The 27,823-nt window shown below is 32.7% G+C and overlaps 1 protein-coding gene across 1 annotated transcript; it reads left to right on the top strand.

Annotated features, from left to right (window-relative positions):
* Positions 1-1,728: 1,728 nt before the first annotated feature.
* Positions 1,729-8,059, top strand: LOC137931583 (transmembrane protein 151B-like). Its single transcript, XM_068775029.1, has 7 exons — positions 1,729-1,805; positions 2,445-2,702; positions 3,155-3,239; positions 4,232-4,397; positions 6,328-6,451; positions 6,952-7,072; positions 7,160-8,059. Exons 1-7 carry the CDS (start codon positions 1,729-1,731, stop codon positions 8,057-8,059), a joined length of 1,731 nt encoding a protein of 576 aa, XP_068631130.1.
* Positions 8,060-27,823: the final 19,764 nt, after the last annotated feature.

Consider the following 27,823-nt stretch of genomic DNA (forward strand, 5'->3'; position numbering starts at 1 on the left):
CAAAGAATACGCGGAAAATCAATATTGCTTGAATGGAATCCATCTGTCAACCCTGTTATGTTATGTTAAGCAGGTTTTCTGTACAATACTCCTACGTAAGTGCGTTAAAAGCATGTTCTATACTTTGTTTAGTTCTATTTATATAATATGTTAAATTTAGTACAGTTTTGCTGATTTTATTTAATATACAATTCCCTCTATATTTCTCTTCTCTTTTATGATACGTTAATTTAATTGTAGTAGCTACTATACTTGAGAGACTATCGATTAAAATCTATATCGGATGGCCATGATCCTTGACAGTCATAGGCACATGTCAAACTTTAAAATATTTCATGTGCCACAATTGCATACATTAAAAAAAACCTCTGATATTATATGTATTGAAAACAAAAATAAAAGACTAAAACATTTGTTTTGAATTAAAATATTCAAAATTAAACACATTAATTATACTAATCTTAATAAACAGTGACATTTGGTAAATAATTGTTGACAGTACTTTACAGTTATTATATCAGATGCTGGGTAGTTAATAAAGATTTTGGGGATTTCAAAGTGGAATGAAATCATTTATATAAGTATGTTATTATGTATAATTCGACATATTCGAAATATTCGAAGTCAAAAATAACTTTTCATAGAATCGAATGCGAATTGGGGACCGCAGTTTAGTCGCCTCAGATCTATGTATGTTAATATGTTATAGCCTACGTGCCAAAGCATTTTTTATAATTAATTAGGGATGTTGTTGTAGATGTTAAACCTGGCTTTTCACTGCCAGTTTCTCCATCTGTTAGTTCTTCCACCATTTTAAAAGAGCGCAATTTATTATTAAAGATAAAGATTAAAAAGACCCATCTAGTCATTTTCAAAGACTGCAAACACCCGACCAAGCTTAAAGCGAGTTATATCAATTTGATCTGCGATCAAATAGAAAACGAGATTTGCTGCCTTCTACAAACTAGGCAGATTTCTTATTTATTGAACTAAAGAAACGTATTCGACTATAAGGTGATTGGTAAAGCTTTTAAGTGGGCTCTGAAGTGATAACTGAAACATTTCACATTAATTATTTTTCTACTGGAATGCGATTGGTCAATAAATTCTGACAGTACATAGTTTGCAGGAACAGATACGTAAACAATAATTATTTTTAATACCTAGTAACCCGAGTTTTGAAAACAATTATTCTTACTCCTATATTACAGAAATAGTAAATAATGTAATGATTTACTATTTCTGTAACCATAGATTTTTGGGTAAAAAGTCGTCAACATTCCATCCCATAGACACCTACTGCAAAGCTTAGGCCTCTCCCAAAGATGGTAAATGGGGGAATAAAACATAACTGTCACGCTTGGCAAGAGGGTTGGCGCAATGTGGTATTATGTTACACAGAGGGCGCTGGTGCCCATCCTCTGGAAACTTGTGCTAGAAGTGTGATATATAAAATTGTATCTCGGGAATCGAACTCACGACGTACGATCGCAAGTCACATTCTTTACTGCTGGACTGTCACAGCTCCTGTAGGTTGGTAAATGTACAATATATTAATTGACGGCAAATGATTTATAAATACTAAAATCATTATTTATATTATTGATTACTATTTTGCTGATTGATTAATTTTGCTTATCTATGATTGTTTCATAGCGGCCTCGGCAACAAAGTCTCGGCGGTGTTCTCAGAAGAGAGGGCAATTGGAAATGCTTCCTCCTCACTCTCATGATCGTCGGGTGCCTCGGGTCCGTGGCCTGGTGCAATACAGCCGAGATCGACCGTGAGCTTATCGACCTTAATACGTAAGTTAACTTGTTATGCGGCTTACACGTAGAGCACTGTAATTTATAACTCGAGCAAAGCTTAGCTCTAATTGTCGGTATTCAGATCTGTGTTAATTTTACATGCATTGTATTATATTATAAATGAAACTAAATCAAAAAAACTAGTCAGTAACTTGAACTCTTCTCATATTATATATTATTAATTACTAAGAATCTTTTTCAGAAGGCATCATCAAAAAAATTACAATTTTCAAATTACGATTAACACTCAAAATGGCCCCGATTATAATAAATTGAGTCATATCAGAATTGATTAACCCTTTATTCAGTGATATAGCAAAATATGGTGACCCGTGCCGAATATCCTTAAGGGAATCCTCGAGCTTTATTGCCAAAAACATTGTTAAAGCTAACAACCATCTGTGTGTGACCTGCCCTCTCATAACTAGGAAATTTATAAATATCCTTACCTTTAATGTTTATTACATGTACTTGTTTTTCTAAATTAAAGATAAGAAAAGTTGTGCTAGATACTACTTCATTATTTAAACATTTTAAACATTTATAATACACAAATTTAAACGAAGCAACAATATTTTGTATGAAAAAAAAAATTACTACCTTTTACATGTTTTATTGAATTATAATGATTTAGAGTGAACAAATAGAAATTAATAATGATATAATTATGCTCAATAATTTCTCTTCCAGGTTTCCTATTAAGCGAACTGTTCGAGAGTCACCATGCGATGTTGGCTATGCATATATTCCCATCGCATTTGTTCTATTGCTATACTTAGTTTATTTAGTGGAATGCTATCACAGTACTGCCAGAATTCAGCTCGCTAGGAGAGTGGATGTTGCAGCTGTGAGCGCTAGAGTGCATGCTATGAGGAACGCTACTCCAAGAGTTTGGTGAGATTTGTCAATCTAATATTTATTTGTTATCAATAGTTCTTTAATAAACTGACGGTGAGTTATTTAAAAACAGTGAATGTAATAAAGAATTTTCAATTAAATTGATACTAAAATTCTTTGAAGTGTAGTCAAGCTTTCAAACATTCAAAGTCAAGCTTCGAATGCTGTTGCTTGAAATGCGGATGGAATCATATATATATATATATATATATATATATATATATATATATATATATATATATATATATATATAATCATATATATAAATAAATTTTCGTCTCAGTCTTAGTAGTGTACTCTTGTCAGAGTGGTCGTATTATTGTTAGTATTAGTCGTTAGTGTGTTTATATCGGTTTTTTTTTTCGTTGTGACTAAGATAGCTGTATCTTTAGCTTTCATGCTAAAGAGAGATCTTAAAACAATTAATATTTCTTTGTGTTATCATATAGGTGGAAGGCAATATGTTACCATTACGTGCGACGCAAAAGGCAGGTTACGCGATATCGGAACGGAGACGCTTACACTACCACACAGGTGCGTGACTTGAAACAACATTACGTGCGAGTGAACCCTTTCTTTAGTAGATCGTAGATTGAATATGTTCCGTGCTATAAATATACAGTATAAAACTTAAGACGTAAACAAAACGCTTTGATTTATTTATTCTCAAAACTAATGCTATTTTCTACATTGTTGTTCGTATTTTACTGAATCCATCTTATTAACTTTCGTTATAGTAGTTCTTTTTCTATATTAAATAACCTAGGTGTGCCGCTCTCTACAACGGCACATCTTTTGGTAAATATTTATTCGCGAGCATTGTAATATACAGATTTAAACTATGTTAAGGAAATATCAAGTTTTCTTTGTTTAACGGGTTTACTAGTTTTACTGATATTAGGTTTTTTTATGGAAGATAGTTTTGTTGAACAATATTATCGTTGCGACAGTGTTTTTAGGTTTTACTGGCTTTTGAGTTCTTTTTAGTTTCTGCGTTTTACTGGTTTACTAATTTTACTGGAAATAGGACTCTCAGGTGAGTACCTTTATGGGACACAGTTTGTACCCGCTCTTTCCGATTTTAGCAAAATCATTTTACTGCTATAAGTTTACTAGTTTAACTTATAGCGGGCCTCTTGTGTAGAAGACTATATAAGAAGGTACCAGGGCTCGCTATCCTGCTAAAAATCAGTGCGCAAGTATTGCTGTATTTTCGTTTCGATTACTGTTAGTTACTCTATATTGTAGACCACAGTTTATATGACTACAAGCACGGCTTCCATTTTGCTGACAAATAACTTTACCGTTTCGTTTTATAGTAATTGTTAACTGTATTTCCCAGGCTAATGAGAAGTACGTCGATTGTTACAAATTTTGTATTAAAACAGTCTTTGAAATACTGAATAAAAATAGTGTCGAAAATATGTCAAAATGTTATATATTCAATGTAGCGTTTTAATAATGAATTCATATTGAGACGTTTGATTTAGAAAACAGGAGGTAAACGTTTCTCTGTTACATCATAGGTATACTATGAGCGAGTAAATACACACAGTGCGAGCACGTCATTCGCCCACGCATGCTGCGGTCAACGCGACGCTTCCAGGAATTTGGTGCTCGATTCTAAAACACCAATAACCAAAGTCAGATTTAGTAAAGGATTTGCCTTTGCTAATATTGAGGCTGCCAGTGGTAAGTATAACTACATCAATAATTATCTTTCGAATAAGAGTCTTCTGTTTAAATTCCATAGTCGGAAATTCCTCAATTTAGATACCAGCGACAAAAACATTATAGGGTTATAATGTAATGTACTGAGTATCAAAAAAAAAACTTATTAATGCGATTAAATTAACAGTTTTCTCGTTTTGTAATAGCTTAAAAATAATGTAGAAATAGATTTTAATGTAGCCGTAAATAGCGCAAATATATTTATAATAAATTCATGATAATATAAATAGATGTATTGATATTATAAGTACGTAGGTAGTAAAGTCATTACTTTAAACAAATAAGTAATTTAATATAAGCTGTAACATTTATCTATAGCCGACCCGGCAAACCTTTTGCCATATAAATTGTTTCAAGGTTATATATAACCTATAAGGTATAAGGTTATATATAACTTTGTAAGCGTGTGAAAATGTGGTATATAACCCATAGAGGCAGTAAGTACTGTGAACGACGATGGAATATAAAAATAATAAAATATTAAACTTATGTTTTTATTTATTTTAAATTCTAAGTAAAAATTTTATATACCATTGATCGTAACAATAAAACTAAAAAATAATGTCAATTCCGTTATAGTGTGTTCGTGGCGAGTGATTAATTATTTAAGCCGCCAAGAGTAGAAAATTTATGAAGGACTAATATTAATATTAAAAATTAGGGGTCTATAGTGTAAGGGTCAAACTTTGAGGCTGTATATATTTTTAATGTTAAGTTCTATAAAAATTATTTTTTTTAATCCCACATCACTTCCCATTCTTCAACTTCCATCCTTCACCACAATTATTACATTGTTACGTTTTATTTATTTTTATTATATTACTTATCATTGTCTTGCAGTAGTGTAAGAATATGTGGCAGCTACCGCCATCTTCAATCGGGGAGGTAATGCTGTTGCTCTCTATCCTCCCTCCCAGCTGTACCTCACACTCTGTTTTCTGTTTAACCCTGTGTGTATACTCTGAGAATACCTCAAACCCTGTGAACATTTGGGCCAGAACCGTGTCCGTCATGGTTCTACGAGGCGTTATAGATCTACTCGACGTTTGGATTACTTAGGGGCTTGAAATATAATACGACCGATTTTTAGATCCACTGAATATACATATGAAATTTATAAAAAATGGATCTACCCGTTTCAGAAGGATTGTATACACATATATATATATACGCTTAGTGTTTACAATAATTAAGAAAATTTGATTTATATCAAAGCTAAGCTTAGCTGGGTTCTACTGTAGTATGACAGATTGTATATTTAAGAGTGTCACTACTGATCATTCACAGCAGAGGAACAAGTGAAAACAAAATTGTTTTTGCCCGGTTTTCCGTCATCAATTGCGAGAAGTAGCCAGGTAATATACATACGTGATCTACGTTATGTCTGCGCTGGCCGGCGAACCTGTGACTTTAATAAAGTCACAGTGGTAAACGATGATAAACGCAGCTCGTTTTTCATTGATGCTTTCTTAAAAATAATCAAATATGTTCGAATAAATTCATTGTACTTCAGTGGCTTCAAAATATTTTTATTCTCCAAATATGACTAAAAACTTTCTTTATTAAATTTATAAGTTTTGGATCATTACATTACGACTAATTTAAATTGAATTAAGGCTTTGAAAATCTTATTTTTTCTTCAAGTTCTTGTTCAGGTAATAGAATATGTGAGAGTTGAACTTAATTTATGATGGGATATGGTTGGTTCTTTCATAAATAAAAATATTAAACTCTTTACTAACTCACTCTCTTAACATATAAAAGGTAGGTAATATGTGTATACCTTTAAACAATTTTTTGTCGCATAATATAAATAAATATTTTATTATAGTGTATCTAAAAATCGTTCATGCCTTAAATTATTACTGTAACGTTATCTTCAATGTTATAGAATTTGAAGATCAAAGGTCAAGATTCTTTGCTGAACATGAACGGTTTGATGACTTCATGGAAATGCGAGAAGGTCTGGACCTTATTGGAGTCAGTTCCTTCAAAGAGTATATGGTAGCTTACAGGTATATTTCTAATTCTTTTATTTCATGTAGATCAATATTTTACTGCTTTCTTAAATTCTTGTTTACTTGATTCAGTTTCAAAGCTTCGTAGCTAGTAGCAGTGTAATCAGAAACTTTATGAGGCGACCCAACTTATTTCTGTAGCTGATAGGAGAAGATATATTCATTATCATCATCTTGATATCAGCTGTTAGATGCCTACTACAAGGCATGGTACTCCCCCATAGATCGTCATGATGATCAGACATGCGCTGCCAGCATCCAGCGACTTTCCGCTACCATAACTGTATCGTCGGTCTACCAAGTGATCGCCACGCAAAAATATTTCGGCCTCCATAATATTCACTTTACTTTGTAAGACTTTTTTTATGATCGTGCCATGGTCTTTTGCGGTTAGATGAAATTCACCCGATTCGTGACTTCTGTAAAAAAATTATGTTCTGTCAATCGTATTTTATTTGTAGTATAATAACGAAACTAAAATATATTTTTTTTTGCAGGGAAGCTGATCGTTGTCCGTGGTATTCATCACAGATATTATTTTGGACGCTATCCTGTTTATTACTATCTTGGCCTCTTCGAATTGTAATAGAATGTAATACAGCTTACGTGCATTATACGGTATAATAAGAAATTTATTAGTAGATATAATTGATAGAATACATGTGGTATTAATTATATAACTTATGTAAACATTGCCTTTTCCAGATAACTAAAATTTTTGGTACAAACTACGAATTAGATCCGAGCCGGCAACTCGATTTAGATACCCATCTATCGGATACTTTACCTCCGGTGCCGGCTCCAAATTATGCTTGGAATCTCGCCGACGAACAAAGTGCCGTGCTTTGTTCTGCACCCCGTCCAACTCGCACTCTTCCTCTATCACATGCTTCTACTGTAGATAGTCTTGAATTATTTGCTGCGATTCGGGGAAATTGTGCCTTAGTACCGTCATATTCAGAAGCGATGCGGATCGACGCCGCTCTCAGAGAAGACCCTGGAGAAATTACAACAAACACTGGCGTTCTCGTCGACATCGAATCTGAAGATAGACATAATAGGCCGACAGTAAAGGCTGCATCTTTCGATGAGCCTCCACGACGACCAAAAGTATTAATAGCTAGCACTCATTCAAGTAGTAATATAGCTGCTAGCGCTAGATCTTATGAAATTAAACAAAATAGACGGTCTTGGGCAGGAGTGTTAACAACAACTAGGAGCGCAAGACAAATATTGGACGATTTTACTAACAACGCCTCAGCTAACTACCAATTAATACCTGAACAGAGAGTGGCGAGGAATAGAGAGAGCACTTTGTACTTCTCCAGAGAGTTATCACCTACATGTTCAAGAGATCCTTTTGGGGGTCGGGCACAAACAACCCCTACAGATGAGCCTCCACCTTATGAAGAAGCATTGAAACTACCCGCATTACGAAGAATTACAAGATCTATAACAGGGACGGATTTAGCAGGACCTAGAAGAGCATTTCTTAGAGACGTGATCGCAAATAGGAGGTCGTGTTTGGATGGTATTGGAGTTTTGGCTGGAACTAGAACCATAAGGTTGCCCCAAAGTGAATCTGGTGATGAAACGCCTCTCTAATAATTCGCTTTTATATTTAGCAATTATAACGATTTCTTCTGTTTTAAATTAAAAGATGTTTAAATGACGCTTTAGACGCCATTTTTATTATTTAACGAAGAGAGCTTACCCAGTCTCTAGTATACTAATAGACGTAAATTGAACTGGAATTGAATAACACAAAAGGAAACCGGTGTAGTTGATCGTCCATAATTGTTATTGACTTTTACGAGCTCTTATACATTGACAAAAATTGTATATTCTTATATAATAAATGTAAATAATTGTTGTAACATAGATAGGTAGGAATAAAAAAAGCTTATTGCTTCTGAACTATTAGCATGCTAATTAATATTATAATTTCTATAACTTAATCAAGGAATATATCTGTACACAATTTCCTGTAATCTTGTAAAGTCAATTAATATTCTATATTTCATCTAATAAAACTTTTACTCGATTTTTTTATGGCAAAATTTCTCAATCCTTATAGAATTTCGTTTTATTCTTTAATTTAATGTGTAGCAGTTAGCCAATGTTTACATAATTGTTGTTGAAACAAATGTAGCACAAAATATTAAGGAAATTGAAGGCAGTGCCTTACAATTTTATTTATATCTGTAAATTATTAAGTATGCTTAGAGTTCCGGGTTTCTTTTTAGAAGAAACAAAAATTGGGAACTTGATTAGATGTCATAAGCATTAACATCACGGTGCACAAACGACTAGTCATAGATGTTATTGAACAAGGTTAATACGCCTAAAGTGATATTAATATAATTATTAACTTAAGGATATTTCCGCATTCGATTCATACGTTTCAAATAGTAAGAACGAAAGAACCAATTATTATATTCAGATTATTTTATTAAAATGTACCTTCTTATTTTAAAGATCCAAATAGTTGCCGTAAACGTACGTCTAGGAAGCGCGTGTTCGCTTGTAAATATATCTTTAATTATATAAGATGAAAGTGCCAATAGTACGATGGTAACTCGATTACTCGTTAATGAGGCGATGTAATGTATATTTAATAGGGACCTTCGAGAATAATTGCTGTAGAAATAGATGACGATATTTTAGAATATAAAAACCAAAAGCTATTTTTTCCTAGATATTTTTTGCTTTCTACGTTTCTGTAAGTAGATTTAAAACCGATAAAGTTTATACTCAGATTGCGGTTTAAACATCAAATATAATACAAATTTCGGTTAAAAGCAAAGAAACAAAGCTTGATTAATTATTTTGATAATTTTTGTCTTTAATAAAAGTAGACGTTGTTTTGAAACCGCCTATATAGGATGTTTGGTAATAGACATTTGACAGTAAAAAAATTTAAAACTTTTGAAATTATTTCTTATCACCTGTATGAAATGAAAATTTTGGAATATGTAGCATTATTTTGTTTTTTTTTTTTGTATTGCAATGCGACAGGACAAAATTTCTGGTAATACAAAGCCTTTATGGGTGTAATTTTTAAAACATCTATTTTTACTTTGTTATCATTACGGGTTGTTATTCGAAAAAACCAATGATTTTTAGATCGGATGTGTAATACATTAATTGAGGGCAAATGAGCTATACATTCCCCACGTAAAAGCTAAAATCTTTAAAGCGTTGAATGAATAACTATACAAATCACCATGTATAAAATAGAATTGATGTTTTGCACTCAAAATTTTACGTTCGAGAAAATGCCGCCTATTTTGATTTAACACGTCATTAATATTCTAATGCATGCGACTTTACAAAGACTGACGCTTGGTTTTATGAGTATGCAAAAACGTTTGTCCGCAGCCATGTGGTTGGAGAACAAAAAGCGTTCATGTTGATTTTATCGTACTTTTAATGTAGGTCGACGGTCCACGAAATAGTAACAACACTGAGATAAACCTCTTAATGCATGTCGGCCAGGAGTCATGTCCGTGCCGAAGATTAAAACCATTACATCGACTATATCACAATCCGATTTAAAAAAAAAAACTTTTGTTTAGAAAACAACAATATAATTTCCCATGTTCTCTAGTGGCGATCAAGAGGCGGTAGACGTGGCGTGGGTATGTTTCCCACTAGGTAGATTGACAAATATAGTCATGGTCGCGGGAAGTCACAGGATGTAGGCGGCGCAAAGCCGGTCATCGCTGACGTGATGATAATGATGAATATAATATGAAGCCCTCGTAGACATCTTTATAAACACCGGCCTCTCATAGATTTACTATATAATTGGTTAGAAGCAGCCAGCATTAAGCGTCTTCCGATTGTTCGTCTGTCTATCAAATGGTTGTACGTCCTAAGTTGCACTTGACGGTCCGAGGTCTAAACTCCAGAAATTTTTGAGGATAAAATGTTTGAAACAACTTTCATTATAGCGAATTTGAGTCAAGATTGATATTCATGTTTAATATAATTCAATCCAGGTTGCACAGACTTTGTTTGAAGTAGACTTCGCCGAATTTATATAAATCAAAAATGTATACACCAAAGAAAGAGAACATGAAAAAAATTTCTCCGCTTTATTTACGAATCAGTTAAATAAATGACAGTCGTAGGCACTTGATTTTTGTATCTTTTGTTGACAATTTTTTTTTCAGTACGTAAATAACTTTACTATTTAGTATCACTTTAATAGTGAAACAGCATGTAAATGCACCAGAAACCTGTATACCGCACCTTAGGGAAGCACGGCGAGGCGGGGGCCGAAGAAATAAGCTTGAGCGCCGCCGTCGCATCGTTTTGTTGGGATACATATCCAAAGCCACAAACGATTGAGAAAATTTCATGAATTTTTAAGAGTCAACGTTAAAACTTTTTCTGTACGCCCGAGGTCTTTTAGAGCGTAAAATTACAATCTCGGGGACAAATTGTTCATCTGCTTGAAACCAATGATAAATTTATAAACATTTTTGTTTTATTTAAATATCAGATTTCACCTTACCTTTGTGATTAGCAACTAACACAATTATTTTAACGTAAATAATATACGAGGTAATTATTTGCTGTATTAAAGTGAAATAATGTTTTACTGTTTATTTATATTTTATTAAATAGTACAATAACAATATTTATAACATTTTTTATTGTAATAAAATATGTGCTTTTAGTGTTATTCCAAGCAACATTTTACTTTGTATTTATTACCTAAATATTACATAGGTATTATGCTAAAGTTAAAATATTTTGGATTAAGAATTACGAGCAAGGAGAGAAGTACATTATTTTAAATAAATTATGTTATAAATTCTATGAGTCTTTTTATTTTTATACCATTACTGGAATTTGAGTCATAATTATAATTTAAACAAAGAGAAGAGTCATTATTTTTATTATTAGAAAAAAAATTAAACATTTCTTTAACGGAATATGGCAAAGATTTAAAATAATTTGTAAATATCTGGAATAAAGCCTTGAAAGCGAGATTAGATCATGTTATTCTATTAAACGTTTTCCTGTCAAATATTCCTGCGTAACTTCAAATAAAAGTCTACAAGAAATGTGTGATACCAGTGATGAATTAGGGTCCAGAAATGTAGTCATTCACTCTGAGCCAACATCAACAGAACACGAAGAGGACTGCTAAAGATTTTTCTAAGAGATCGAACCTGAGAAAAGTAGACCTTAAGAAGAACTAAAGTCGAAGCAGCTAAGCGGATTAGCAAGTTTAAGTGGACAGGCCACATAGCGGGCAAAACGGGCGACTGTGACCTTAAGTTTTTGGAGAGGAGATTTTAGACCGGCAAGCTTAGCGTAAAACGTCCACCAACAAGGTGGACAGACTCCTAGCTGTTCTCTGCTTCAAGTAGGCTGTCCTGAGACTGAAATGATGATTATAATACCAGTATTTCACTAAGTAAAGAATTACGTATTTACATTAACTAAGAAAAAAAAGAGACAAAACTGTTACCAATTTTTTTAACTAATCTATTATTTTTTTTATTTTTCTAAAAATTTGAATTTCGATTGGACTTGTTTCAAAACCGTGTTACAATAATATTTTTTCTTATAAATACACGCGCCTCCGTCATTTTGTGGTATCCGCTAGAGAATAAGCGAAAAGGGAAGTTTTGTTGTGTAAAAACATTTTTGTTTGTCTGCTGATGTTAGCCGAGCCAATATTTTATTTTCATTTTGACACAAATACTTGTTTTACTCGATTTAATATTGATATTACGATAACATGGGAATTGGAGTCCGATAATGGTTTCCGAAATAATAAACAATGTAATGATAAAGAAAAAAAATTTTCAAAATTCGGATTAGTACATATTAAAATTAATTATTGTTTACTATCTCTCCCTGCAGACTTTGTTCTGCCAGAGGTTATTGGCCTGTCGCATTCTAATACAAAAAACTAATATTTCATAGTGATCACTTTATACGGAATAATCGGAAATGGGTGTAAAAAATTATAATGAATGTACAGCTTTTTGCTGACAACAAGTTTTATATTCACCCCTTTAAAGCTTTTACACTTAAATCCAATCACCTGTATACTAATACATACCATATAGACCTTATTTATTAATCAAATAATATGCTAAATGAATTTCATTTTTTCAAGAATTAAAGGAATTGTCGAGGTGATTCCTAGCCTTTCTGTAGTATGATAATTTGAGCTCCTTTGTAGAGAAAGTCGTTCATTAATGTTAAATAGGCAATGATGTAAATTTTATGTAAGCAGTGGCTTACACATTAAGCTACTTTTCACAAAGAGAAAACTAAAAATATCCAAGATTAATCAACACAAAAAAATTATAATATTCTGTTAAAAACATCAACTACATACCCATGGTGCCATTTTCTATTTGTCCTTTGTGATCATCTGTATAATACAAGTATTAATATTAAATATCATAGACGTCGAAATTTAATGAATATCATCTTTAATCTAAATTATATCCCATTTTTATAATGGCAGAATTATCATATGATGAGGCAGATTTTTAAATACGGTGGTAATAGTATTGAAGATTATTTTTAGATGCAAGCACACGTTACACACTGATAAAAGCAGAAATTAAAAAATGGTGACTTAGCAAATTTAAATTGGAAACTTAGTAAATTTTTTTGTATTCCAAACTTTACACATAACCGAATTTCTTAGAATGGAAATCGAAAAAGGGTCAATTGTTTAAATAAAGTCAACGTAAATACAGAGGGACTGTCCCTTTTTAATTGAATTGCTTACCCTTAGTTTCCTAGAACTGTTTTATACGTATGTTCTTTTAAGTTCGGATAAAACTTTTCGATATATTATCAACCAGTGACCCTATAAGAAATACTTAAGCTAAAGACAGATCCTATTGTTTTTTTCTTTTTTTTATATTAACTGAACACTGTTATATAGCCCAAGGGTGTCTTTGTTGATTCAGGTACCAGGTGTTGTTTTGTTTCCTAATATTCTCCCTCGGATATAGACGCCTGCATAGGGAGTTTATCACCTCCATGGACGAACAGGCATTTAGGGCATACGCCATATCCATTGGGTTCCTGTGGGCGCAAAAAATCTCTTCCTACCGCTGAAAGAAATAATCTTGGCGGTGATACCTTAATAGGGTAAAGTTGCTTCGGTCGGCGAAGGGCAGTTGATTCACGACGCCTATAACGATGATCCGTTTCGCCCCGGATAGTTCAGCTGCTATCACCACTTAAAGTACTCTTGGTGTTACATACGATCGTATGTCACCAATCTTAACTAATAAGCTCCTCCACGTATATTTGAATGTGAAAATGTAAAATATTACGTATATTTCATTTTAAAAATAGGTAAAATTATACTTTTTTTTCATTAAAGCTATGTACCAAAGAGAAAAGTTGTAAATATGATAATAAAAACAAGCAATACTTCACGATTCTACACCCCGATCTAATACGGGGACAGGTACAAATTGCCAATAAATTACGTACAAAATTCGGTAACAGTCAAGCGGCAAAATCGTTTTCCTCTGTGAAAACGTTTTGCGGGAGGTAACATTTTATTTCCTTTTCATAATTAAAATTTATCAATTTCTAGAACAAGGCAAAATGACTAACAAAATTTTCTTAAGAGATACCAATTTATAGAGCATAATGTTTTGTTAAATGACAGGATGATTAATTTTTTTATTTAATAAATAGAACTAAAATCAAGTCTGGATCGCTTACAAATAAATAATGATGAAATTACCCTGTCTTATATTATGTTAACATACATTTTATTGAATATTAATGTAATGTATTATTGCTAAACTCTACGATGTAGAAGTAAGAGAGATCTATAGACGAAGAAAGTAATCGTCATAGCCCAGCGGAGTGGCAAGATGAGAGCAAGAAAAATTATAAAGGGTCGGGTAAGACCGATAGAATGTAAAAATATTAAAGAATTTAAAAAAAGTACTAACGTAGAATAACAATATATTAGTTGTAGAATATAATAAAATGTACGATAAAAAAAAGTCAAAACACAAAACTAGGAAACCATAACGTGATAAATAATCTGTGATACTTTGGGAATGGAGAAGGGGGAAGAAAGGCGATGGCTGAACGACAATAATGCTTATGGAGTGAAAAATTTTATAATGGATGAAAGAAAAATTAAAGTATAAGGGGTAGAGGGTAGATCACATAGCGCGCATATCAGGCGCCGCTGGGGTCTTAAAGTTCTGGAGTGGAGGCTACTTATCATACGATCTTGTTGTCTTTGGAAGACGTAGAAGATTTTTTTCATAAAAAACTTTTACAATTATAACCAATCACCCTATATATAATGGAATCCAAAATTTTTATAGACTGAAACTATCAGCATTAATCATAATAGGGCTCTCTTGTAAATTTTAGAAGACCGGTAGAAAGCGGCTTGCATCTAGCATCTTCCGATAATCTTATAAAGTTCGTCCCCTTGTGGGTGGACATGTCACGCTGCAATTAGCTAAGTTCGACTCATTATCAAGATTTGTAAGAAAATAGCCTAAATCGATTCAACTCTCTTCTTTCCTTTAAAGCAAGCCAGATAGATACGTAGCAAAGCTTTTTAGAAAATAGAAGGTGTGAGGCAAGCAGAGATAGATTTTAGCAGAATGGGAAAACTTATACTAAAACCAAACGAAACAACGTATTTATGCGAGAAAGTTGAGGGGCAAACTGACATGCGCTCCGCGTCAAAATAGTACCGAGACTGGATCCCGCGCCGGCGCAGCCGCCGCACGGAGTGAGCAGGGGCTGCGCGGGCGACGGCGGGCCGTGACCTACATAGCCAGCCGGCAAGCAAATGTCGCAGCTAAACTACTAAAATAAATGTTGCGTACAAAGTCGATTTGTCAGTTTGAACCTTGGATATTTATTTATTAAATACACATAAACAATTACAAGTTAATATAGTTGAAATGAATTTAGGTAAGTTTACAATGTTTTTCATATTTTATAATATTTATCTATTTATTAGTTTAAGTTGTACAAATGACTAGGTTACACAAGATATTGTAAAAAAATGTAAATAAAATCTTTTGTACAATAATAAATGTAAATATAAATTTTGGCAAACAACAATTTTGATAAAAAACAATTTAAATAACAAAGTGACTAGTGATAGTGAGATCACTACACCTTTATAGTAATTGCGTGGTCTAAATATAATACCTTTTGCCAAAAACCAGCTGATTTCATTACATGTATAATAATGTATTATAATAATATATGTATCGGTTTAGATGAAATAAGAAATTTCGTTTAGTTAGCATACAAAATTCTTTCAGACAATTTGTAATAAGGGTTTTCCAATTAGCGTTTCATATCATTTAGTATAAACTTAAACAATATTTCGAAGTAATAGGCTAAAAACCATATTTTTTGTATACTTAAAAAGTTTACTTTTATTCTTTGACTAAGGGCAGCAACGGACCGTTCGATGTATTCTGGATATTTAAATGAGGCAAATAACTAATCCAAAAAAGAAAAAAAAACATTAATTACAAAACAAGAATAATGAGCAACATCTAAGGCAGAAAAAAAAGACAACATGAAATTCGAAAAACATCGAATTCGCTTAACATATTTCGTCTTCACACCACATTTAAGGATCGCAGTATAACGTAGAATAAATGTTTTTTATCCTGTGTGTAAAGCTTAGTGTTGGATTTTACCCAAAGCAGTAAAATATTATATACACATTCAAGGTTCGCATTAAATTCTTTTTAAAACTTCCTTCGCACGGAGAACTTTAGGTGCTCCCTTGTTTTAAATAAACTTAAAAATAAATTTTCTACTTCATATTTCATCCTAAAACAATCCACTACAAGTCTTTTGGTTGAAGTTATTATTAATAAATGAATATATAAATTTAATTACAAAGCTACTTGTGAGTATATAATTATATGCGAGTAAAATCATAAAAACTTTACAATATTATTATGTATTTTAATATTCCAATACACTCCCATGTCTCTGAATTAAGTTATAATAAATTTAGTAAGTTCTTTTAACAGCTCCAAAATCCTATTACAACGTGAAAGATTTTTTAGGTGATAATAAAGATGGGGAATGAACTGGCCTACCATTGTATGGATGTTGCGAAAATGATCAGAAACATAAACGTGTGTGTTTGTTATGAGCTCTTCTCGGATTAGAGCGCCTTTGAGCATTGGAGTATAAGTTCAAGAATTTTATTATAGGGAAATTCAATCTGATATTAATTACTGTCAAATTGGGTTCTTCTGGCATTCTTATCACGCACTTAAATGAATTGGACATAATTATTATTTTACATATTAAATATTATGTTCGTAATGATATAAATTAATGAATTTTATACACATCAATGTAAAAAAAAAACTCTGTGTTTGGCATTAATCGGTGTAACATAACTCCTGAAGATGCTCCGTGGAGGGGTAAATCACGTGTCGAGTGATTTAAGGGTGGTAGTTGTGTAATTCGCATTGTTTGCCGCATGCGCATTTATCAGCGGGTTGGCGAGCGGTGCACTTTGTTGCACGACTACCATTGCATGTGCGAAAGTGGCTAAATGTTGGTCCTTTTCTTACTAAAAAAAAGGTTCTCGTGTGGCGACCACGAGCCACGGTAGACGAAGCGTGAATAGGTAAACTGACGACATAGTCAAGATCGGGAAGTTGTTGGATGCGGGAAATGTAGGACTGGACATCGCGGCGATCTTTCGCGGAGGCATACATCTTGCAGCGTGCGTCCATTGCCTGAAAAAATGAAGAAATGTAAATAAAACAGGTTATCGCTACTTTTAAACTTGTAGAACAGAGCACGAATAATATAAACATCAACACATAACAAATAGATGCCGTTGATACGTAAATGTGAAAACATACTTTTGTGGTTCCCTTTGACACGTTACCCTAACATTGCTGTAACGCCGTTAAAGAGAAAACTAATTTCGCAGTTCGTGCATTGTTTCTTTAACTATCCGCTGTGCGATGTTTTTGTGTATGTGTGTAATTTTATTTACATCGCGAAACGATTTTCCAGAGTACCGCATTTGGAATATATGCATTCTTTACTAGTATTCCATTTGTTTAATAACAACTTCTTGCATTAATGATATTCTTGTATATTTTTTGTATGGATGCAGGGCGCGTTTGGAGCACTAGCAGTGAAGTTTAAAGTTCCAATTAGAAGGGAACTCAATGTAAAATATCTTCTAGTTTCCATCTAATTGAGCTCTTCTTTTGTTTTGTTTGTCTGTCCGTAAAGCACTATATTAATTTTATCCAGCGAATGCTGTGATGCTACGGTATTTCTTAACTGGAATGCAAAAATTTAAGCAATATTTTGTGATGGCAAACTTAGTCGCCGTAGTAAAAGCATGTATTCTAGAAAGAGAGTAGTGTCACGAGTGGTGAAATTATTTACGAATGAGTTTACTACTTATATTTTTGTGAAATATATATTATCATCATCATGCCAGCAAGGCGTAGGCCTCACTTAAAGATCGCCGACCATGACCGGTCTTGATCTGGTCTCATTTAGCGACTTCCCGCGATTTTGTAACAGTCAATATATATCATCAAAGCCTGTAGAGAATATGATGTTAAATCATTTTTTTTGGCAGAAATGTTCATAAACCCCACTAAGCTGTTTCTTTTCCACAATGCCACTTGTACTAAACTTTTTAAGCTAACAAGAGGCTATTACTTTCAGAAAATAAGTGCAAATAATAATTTAATAAATCGTAAAAAAATATCACGAGACCACGTTACAAAATATTTGCCAACGCAGAATTTCGTATTCTTTGTCTTATGAAAAACCACCGCTACTTATGTATGTACAATAATAAAGAGTCTGATTTAGACAGTTGCGAAATAAATTTTCTATGTTCTGTACCAAGAGAAAATTATTTTCCATATTCATTGTTCATACAAAATCCCTTTGAAGCGTATTAAATAAACTGTACATATGCTGTGTGTTCATTTCACGGCGAACGGTGGGGAACATTTTCTTAGAGAGCCATTATTCAATGTTATCACCACGTCAACATATTACGGGGGTAATGCCGCGTTCTTTTGAAAAATTACGGTTATTACAAAGTCATTAAAATCGTCTGCTTTTGTTGGTTGTCTGAAGGTTCTTGAGAAATGATTTTAATCACAGTCTATAATTATTTAAGTCTAGTAAGTCAACAACGTGATAAAAAATCATAAGAGTTTTAAAGCTAACCCGGTTTGTGCGATTTCGTACTATCAAAAGTTACTGACTGAGTGTTCATTTTATTTTTTTAATTTAGTATCCTAATAATAAATAACGATTCCTAAAAAAATTAGACATTATTAGTAATATTGTATTTTTATTATTCTGCATTGATGCATTCTTTGTATTTTTTAAATACAATTTTTCTCACATTTTTTTTCTATTTTATCTTCATAACAATATAGTTCGTTCACATAAATATATAAATAATTACCCAAAGAAAATTGACCTGGTTCACACTGTTCAAATGGTTTTTGATCATGACATGCGACGGTTGAAATTATGATAAAGCATTTAATTCATAAAGTTGCATATCTGAAAGGTAATAAAGTTCTTTTTTTAAAAACCCTTTTTTGTACTTAAAAATTTCCCATATTAACATACATGGCTTTAAAATGAAGATGGACTGCTTGTCCGTACAACGGCCGCGTGGATAAAAACTTGAAACTTGAACTCGGCCGATTGAGATAAGTCACGTATTAACCGTAACAACGTTCGTCGAGTGATGCTGGCAAATGGGTACATCTGTTACTACGGTCTACTACTATATGAAATTGAAAGTATCAAAACATTATTTTAGACTATTATAAATAATTATGTCTATTTTCCTTTAACTCTCAAAAAATATTCCTATCATCATTGTATTGCTTATTATTACCAAAGGGTCACTTACAGAGTAATTGGTCGGAGAAATAACCTATCTCTCTATAAATTCAGTCAAACCTTAAAAAAGGTGTAATGTATGGTACATCCCACTTGAGCAGCGGCAGTCCAGTGGTAGAGGACTAAGACTTCCGATCGTATGTCGCGGGTTTGATTCCCGGGTTAGTGCTATATAATTAACTATTTCTGCATTAATTATAGAGGATACCACTGCTTACAAATAAGTTTCTAGAGCATGGGCAGCAGCGTCTTATGTGTACTATAATACCACACAGCGGTCGCCAGACCGCCTACCAAGCGTCGCGATAACGGTATATCTTCTTAAAGATATCTTTGGGCGAGGCCTATGCCTTGCAGTAAGCATCTATGGGCCGAAACTACTGCTACTAGACTATTACTAGAATACAGTAGACATTCTATCCAAAGATAAGTATACAAATTAAAAAAATAATGTTATGACAGTAGTGAGAAAATTCATTTTCAAAATTTAGTTTAAGTAGATAATAAATAATATATTTAATTACTGTTTACTATATATCCTTGCGGACTTTATACAGCCAGAAGTTATCGGCCTAACGCATTTCAATAATTGTTTTATCAATTCAATTAACGTCAAATCAATAAAATTGACATATTTATGAGTGATCACTTCATACAGAATGTTTAGACACAGGTGTTAAAATTTTAAAGCTAATTGCCGACAAAGGTGACATGTGTGGGATACATTGACCCTCCTTTAAAAAGCTTTAAACACTTACACCTATAACCAAAAACCCCGTATTTTATTAAATCGTCAATAACTTTAAACGTAAAAAGTAGTGAGTAACATTTTTTTTCTTATTTTCAGCGGATAGATGCCTACTGCAAGGTGTAGGCCTCCTCCAAAGGTCGCTACCATTACTGGTGTTACGCTGCCCACCTTCAGCTATTTCCCGCCACCATAACTATATCGTCGGTCCACATATAGAATAGCCTACCTAAGCCGCATCGGTCGCATTCGAGAACCAGCGATTGCAGGAACGATTTACTCCGTCCGTTGTCACTTGAGACGAGCATTTCTTCGAGCTACTCCTTCTAATAAACGTTACTCTGTTCCAATTTAAATAAACACTAGCTTAGACCTAAACTAGTCATTTATGTAAAAAGAAAATATTATTGATATTATAATTGACATTTTTTATGCTTAACTGCAATAAAGGAAAGTCATAAAAGAAGACCAAACAAAATAAAATGTATATGTTTAAAACAATTTTCAGGACAAAATTAATTAACAGAAACTCACATACAGAGTCGTGGGTTTGAGATTTTCGCCCCAAATCACAAATGTTTGTACAATTTATTACTTTCGGGTATACTCGTCCAGTTATCTACCACAAAGTCAGAGTATTTAAACTTTAGTTTTATAATATTAAAGTTTGAATAAACGTTTGAGCATTTTTAATGTTATTCAATTCTCCATTTACTTTTGCTTGTTTTCGTAAGTTTGAAATTTGATTAAATGTTTTTGGAATACAATGTTAGTACTGTAATAATAGAGGGCGAATATTAATAGGTCTTAAAGGTTTAAAGAAGTGAATATTATATATTTGCAGACAAAAACTCTTACACAGATTTTAAAACACCTTGTCCACCTGGAAATTTATTTCAACGCAATCTTTAAATACTTACCTAAAACTATTCACTGTCATAATTTTTTTAAGTAATCTCAGACACAATTCTTCGCCAAGACCTTGTTAAAGGAGTTTGATAGAGGACATGGTATATGCTCCTCTGACGTCAAATTTTTCGGCTACGGATGAGAAACTCCGCAGTCCTTTCTGTCCACTTTATTATACTAATCCCTTGTAACCCAATTTAACAAAGATAATAATATCTAGTAATTACTTAACCGGTAGCAAGTTAGCTTAGCTCAATATTAATCTCATCCAGAGTTGCAAATAAATTAACAATATCTAGTGGCTTAGGTTGAAAAAGAAACTTTTTTCAGCATCAAAACGATGTAATATTTGCGCACTTAAAATAGATTGTAATCAAATTACAGAAAAAATTATAAAAATAAATTGGAAGAATTGATTTGATACTGTTATTAATCAACTACTCTTTACTATAATTACATAAGTTTAAATTAGTAATACATCCATTTCAAGTTGTGCCTTAACCGGAGATAAGAATCTCTAAAGGCAACTTAGATTCGTAAAAGAAAGTTATTAATATGATTTAAGTACCACGTGAAGGTTGGCAAGCTCACAGACGCTCAACGACCTATACTGAAGGCTTTTCATATAATTTTGCTACGTGCTCGAATCAGGGTTTAGTAGTTGCGTAGCGCGTGAAATAGATGACCGCTGGACACCGGCAAGCGCAGCGCAGTATGTCCACCCACCAGCTGAATAGGAAGCTTTGTTAACGTCATTGTAATACACTGGACTCATGTCACTTCAAACCGGTCCCATTGAAAATTTATCAAAAAGACTTATTTTCAGAAGTAGATATCTTTTGGCTTAAATGATGATCATGATGCCGTGTAGGGTTAACTAACATATACGGTAATCAGTCTGGACCTTCCAAAAGCGCCTGTTATTATTACGTTTCTTTCAAAGAGGTCTTATATCAGGGCAGTTTATACATATATATATCATTTGTCAAGCTGTAAGTATTTATTTACAATATTCCAACTTGAAAAGCAAATGCCAACGTAGTGATGTGCAGTTTTTTGAATTTCAACATCTGTAATCCCGCAATTTAATTGTCATTACTTTTTTTAAAATTTAACCCCTTTGTAATGTAAAGTAGTATAGCAGTCGTGCGTAGCATTTTTTCTGTTTTCCGCGATGTCTCTTTTAAGGGAGGTATTTTATACGCACGTATATAGAAATAATTCTCTGATGGCTTTTACTTGTTCCGTCCATCGTAAAGCAGCACTTCTACTAAATTGTCTACGGACAAAGGGTACAGATTCTTTTACCGTCTTAAAGAGTATCTCTTTTGTATATCATGCTCCATAGAGTTAGTAAGAGTTCTGAACGGGCCAATGGCTCTAAAATTTTCTAAACGCATTACCGTTTAGCGTAACTGACGTTATGATGATACTAAAGGTTTCGTGAACAATGCAAAACCTACACGGGTTTTTCATTTTAATATTACAGTGCGCAATGCACGATCACGGCGAATGTTTTAGTTGGTAAGAATCCTGCACGACTCTGTCCATCCTCCTAGTAATCCTGTGAAGACTTTCCACGAGAGTTTTTCCCCCGAAACCTAAAAAGATTTAAGCTTCTCTTTATATAACGAAACATAGTACGTGGATATATAAAATTTTGTAAATTCTTACCAAAGTATTTTATTAAGACAAAGAGATAAGTAATTTAAAGTAGTATTATATTAATAAACAAGTTATATGCCTTATTTAACATTAAATATAACATCTGAGCTAAGTTCTATAACCTGCAAATAAATTTTTTTAGGTCAATATTAGTTTGTGAGAAACAAGTATACAAAATAATACGTCTCATTAATGCTATTTTTAATTATTCCGTTGTCGTTTCGGCCCACTGCAAGACATAGACCTCCCCCAAAAATATCTATTGCGGGATATATCCCGCCATGCCATGATTAAGGTATACCGTAACCGCCATACTTGGCAGGCGAGTTGGCGATCGCAGTGTCTTATTGTGATACGCAGAGGTATGGAACGTACACAAATGGTCAATGTAAATGAATCTAAGTTAACAATCGCCGTCATCGTCGTCGTTTCGGCCCTTAGATGCCTACAGTAAGACAAAAGCCTATAGAAATCTATGAAGAAATTCCATATACAATAATCGCCACGCTTGGCAGGCGGATTGGAGGTCGCAGTGTGGTATTATAGTTGGCAGAGGACGCTGTTGCACATCCTCTGGAAACTGGCATAAAGTAATGCACAAATTGTGAATTAAACAAGACTATATCCTCTCCATCGAACCCGGGAACAAAGATCGCAAGTTTCAGTCCTCTGCCTTTATTGATTAGTCACTGATAAATAACTAGGTCAATTCAATAACTACGGCACCGATCAAATTGTAATACAGGCTTAATGTTCACGCAGCTACTTTGAGCTACGAAAAAATAATCACACAAAGGTTTTTTCTTGTTTTAGTTTTTATTTTTACAATTAACCAGAAAAAAATTCTTGCTATTTAAATCATATGTTTCACTGTACGTCCTTTAAAGTATTTGCCGTGGCTGACCTCAATTTTTTTTAATAAAAATGTGAATGACAAAATTTCCCACATAGTTCTTGTGATTGAATTTTTCATCCTCTGTTGGAATAACAAATTTCTTTTAATTTTTAATGTTAACGTATAAATTTAGAATGAACTTATAAATCAAACCAAGACGGATAAACAAATCTATTAATATCAACATATTAGTGAATATATGCTTAAAAAAGTTGTAAAAAGTTGGTCTTTTTCTATTCTTTTTATTTGTAACCAATTAATTATGAAAAAATTAAAATTCTGTGTTATAAGTGCATGTACGACATACTTTTTGTACAAAAATGGTTTTTGAAACATTGTTGTAAATATAAAGCTTCAAGATAATCCTGAAGGGGAAAATACGTGGAAAAACAGCCTAAGGCTGACAAAGGTGAAAATGTCTTAACAACGTCAGAGCTTGAATGAGCGCTTTCTACCGCAATCTCAAAGACACTCCCCGACAAGTTTTCGCCTACTGACCTCGAAATCAAATAACGATGATTTTTTTCTTAATTCGAAAGACGTATACAAATCTCTTTGATTCAAATTTCGCTTAGAAGTGAGTGATGCAAATTTGAACGAAATAAAAGTTAAGTATTAGTTACATTAGATATCCATTTTTTTCCTCATCTTTAAATTTAGGGTCAGCCTTACTTCTTTCCCTCCGCTTTTCCCTATTTTAGGGTGTGATTTAATACTGGACTAGGTGCTCCAGTTGCTGCCAGTCGTCTTCATAATGTCATTTTTATATCGCATTTCTGGCCATTCCCGTAGACTTTTTTGGAACCATGGTCTCCACTCTAGTAGGCGCTTGCGCCAGAAATCTTGTTTTTAGCCTATTACCATTTGAGTTTTGCTACTACGAGGCCGATATCTGCGACATAGCTCTGATTTTTTTAAGAACTTGATTATCTTTTGGTCCCCTGCAGTTACAACTACCAGCTTCGTATCCATTGCTTTTTTAATAACCCTGAAATTATATATTATTTTTTTGGCAATTGCCCATGTTTTCTAAGTGTTGATATTGGAAGAACGCATTGACGCATGATTTATGATGGGTTGTTAGATTCATCTTAAAGAGGAAATCCAATTTTATAAACGAGCAGCGTTGTCATAATTAGATTTCAGCGCCTAAACTTATTTTTCGTAGCTTTTCCTACCATAGTACACATACTTTAGAATCCGTTATATTTCTAGCCCTACGATTTTTAATTATGTTCTTATACTGCTTTCATTAGTCATCGCTTTTATTTTGTCTTCATTCTGAGACAAACTTTTAGATACCTATGTTAAATATCACATATGTATATATATTTATGTAATCAATGTATGATATATACGTTGTAAATATTTTACTTCAATTTATTTAAATGAACTGCTATTTTTCAAGCATTTTCAAAGTAAATTACAATTACAGTTTAGGCAAAATTTACATGTACCATTATAATATCTATCCAGTATATTTCAGTAACACTTCTTGAAGAAGAAAGCAAAAAGAATTACAACTGCCGAACATTTATCACATAAGTAGGTTGCGTATTCTCCACTCGTCTTGTTTGAAATTTGAAGGACACGCCGGCGACGATTAGTCTGGGTCAAGTTTCTTGGCAGGCATCGTTTTTCTTAAAGCCATTTGATCGCAGAAATGGAACAGAATATGCTATGTATGTAAACACCGTAATATCAATTTATTTATTCAAATCATATTGTTCAAGGATACTTTCAATTTATTTCGAATGTTATAATTCACAGCTGCTTTATATTATTGTTATTTAAATTTCGAATGCCGTTTGACAGTTGACATTAAAGCATCATTAAATTTGTGGTAGCAGGGCTTTTAGCCTAAGTCTCTACGTAACTATTATAATCGAGATCAACGTGATGATGTAATTTTAATTTCAACATAAAGTTCACATATTCATTTGCCGGTACGAACGTTTCGGAAAATCGCATAACTGTTGTACAACGATTATTTTGGTTCAAATTTAAATAATTTTGTGCAGTGTAATATAAAATGATTATAATAAGGTTTTATTCAATTTATTTTTATAACACTGTATTACAAAACAATTACTTGGTACTTTATCAGTTCTCGTATAATATCTGTGAATATTGATAAATTATTTATTACTGCGGATTACATCATGTTAAATTGAAGGAATTAAATCTGAGGATTAATCAATAGTATATATACATTTCATTGCCTTAAAAATTAACTATCAAAGTAAACTGATGAACGTTTTAATATAACTATGTGAGATGTATGAACTGTAAATATGATTGCGGCAAACATAATAGCGATGAGGTTACGGGACGACGCGCCTGATAGCACTTCAAAGGATTCGTTCGCTTTGATGGACCACACACGTCTCGCTGGATATATGTATCAATTTACATTTTATTACAAACGCCGATGTATCTAGAACAAAGTGTTACAAATGATCATCACGTGACAAGCGTTACAAAGACTAGTTCATAACTTAACATTTTAAATTACTTTATAACAGGTTTCATTTTTATTAATATTGTTTTGTGTTGTAGTTTGAGCCTAATATTAATTAAAAACCAAAAAAATAATTGTTAAAAATAGGTAAGCATCTGTGAAAGAACGCCCACAATACAAAAATTAAGAAACGAAATACCTTTAAATAATTACTTGGGATGAACTCAATTTGAAATTAACAATACTATTGTATTTTTAACATTTGACAAAAAAAGTATTTTTCTTTTAGTGTACATGTGAATCAATTTTTTCAACTTGTTCCATTCATTTTGCCAAAAAAATTCGCTTTGACCTTTGTGATGCGCGTTGAAAAGTGGGTAATCTAATTTTTCTCTTTTTCAGCTGTCATTCCTTTTAAATATGACTTATGGTATCTTCAAACAAAGAGTGAATAGGCTTCCTATACGTCGATCTGCTTTTAACGTTCAATAAATATATTAGGCGTATAATGTATACATATATAACTTTGTCTGTCTTTTATACAGAAAATCAGATAAACGCTTCCCCGAGTTACAGCGCTTGATATATTATTATGGGTATTCTCCCTACAAATCACGACTAAATAAAGAATTTTTCACGTAAGGGGTGTTCTACGATGCCATACTGTCACATTCCCGGACTAATTAATATTGTCCTTAGTTTTTAGAAATAGATGCATCAATGATTTATTTCTACAATAATTCCCACAAACTCCTTTGACTGCATGTAGCATTTTGACATACTGTGCTATAGATGGACCCTAAAACATAGTCATCAGCTCAGTATGCATTTATCCACATTATTATCAACTGAGAATTATTAATAATTACACACAATTTAATTGAAATTAAAATCAAATAGAAACTCCTTGTAATAACATCTTTCAAGTAAAAGCTAATAGAATTCCTTGCGTGCGCTAAAGTGAAAAGAGCTGACAAAAAACTTAAGCGGATTTTTTTGTGATCACTTTCAGATCTCTTTCACAACAGAGCAATTCATTCTCAAGCTTTATTGTCACTTAAGGCCCTTCGTACTGTACTAGAATTTTTTTATAAATTTCTTTTTAATACACTTTTAAAATCACGTGGTAATTGAGAAACTCAATTACATGGGATTGTATTGTAATACCGTACACAGTTACCAACTAGAGTTACTAAACTTAGAAAGGTTCGATACACTTGTGATTATTTCTAATGCTACCTTATGTACCTCGTTGTTTTTCTTAAACTTGTAAATATTGAAATGTTTACCTAGGAGAGTAATTTTTTCGTCTCGGCAATATCTGGTTAAAAACCTTATAAATATTACAGTAATTTCATTTATCCTTTACAGAAAGAAGAAGAACTTTATTTATTAGATATTCAGTTTAATTATTAAAATAACCAATAATAACTAAAACTACTTTTGATGTTATATAAAACATTTAGTCGATATTTTCTACAAGAAAATAAGGTAAACGCGTCAGCAAGACAGTTTGTTTGTTAAAATGGTTTAGCCTTAAAGACGAGTTTGCCTTAGGGAAATACCCTGCAGAAATTTCCTTAACCTAGCTGCGACCTATTTTCAACAAGAATAAGTTCGGATCACAACAGAGTATCAAATTAACAGAGGTTAAAATCGAAAATAAGTATTTTCCATTTTTATACAACTATTCATTAAAAATGTTTTCGTTCGGAGAACGATTAGAAAAATCGCCTGAGGTATTTATTTAATGACGTT

The sequence above is a fragment of the Battus philenor genome, unplaced genomic scaffold (genome assembly GCF_028537555.1).
Source record: "Battus philenor isolate CCGP_79_NKW_IND1 unplaced genomic scaffold, ilBatPhil1.0.hap1 SCAF_11, whole genome shotgun sequence".
Classification (NCBI taxonomy): Eukaryota; Metazoa; Arthropoda; class Insecta; order Lepidoptera; family Papilionidae; genus Battus; species Battus philenor.

What these genes read in the sequence shown, in the direction of transcription:
- LOC137931583 (XM_068775029.1), top strand. Translation starts at nt 1,729, where the DNA reads ATGATCGTCGGGTGCCTCGGGTCCGTGGCCTGGTGCAATACAGCCGAG. An exon ending in ACGCTTACACTACCACACAG is followed by an intron (nt 3,240 to 4,231) that starts GTGCGTGACTTG and finishes GTTACATCATAG; the next exon opens with GTATACTATGAGCGAGTAAA. An exon ending in GAGTATATGGTAGCTTACAG is followed by an intron (nt 6,452 to 6,951) that starts GTATATTTCTAA and finishes TTTTTTTTGCAG; the next exon opens with GGAAGCTGATCGTTGTCCGT.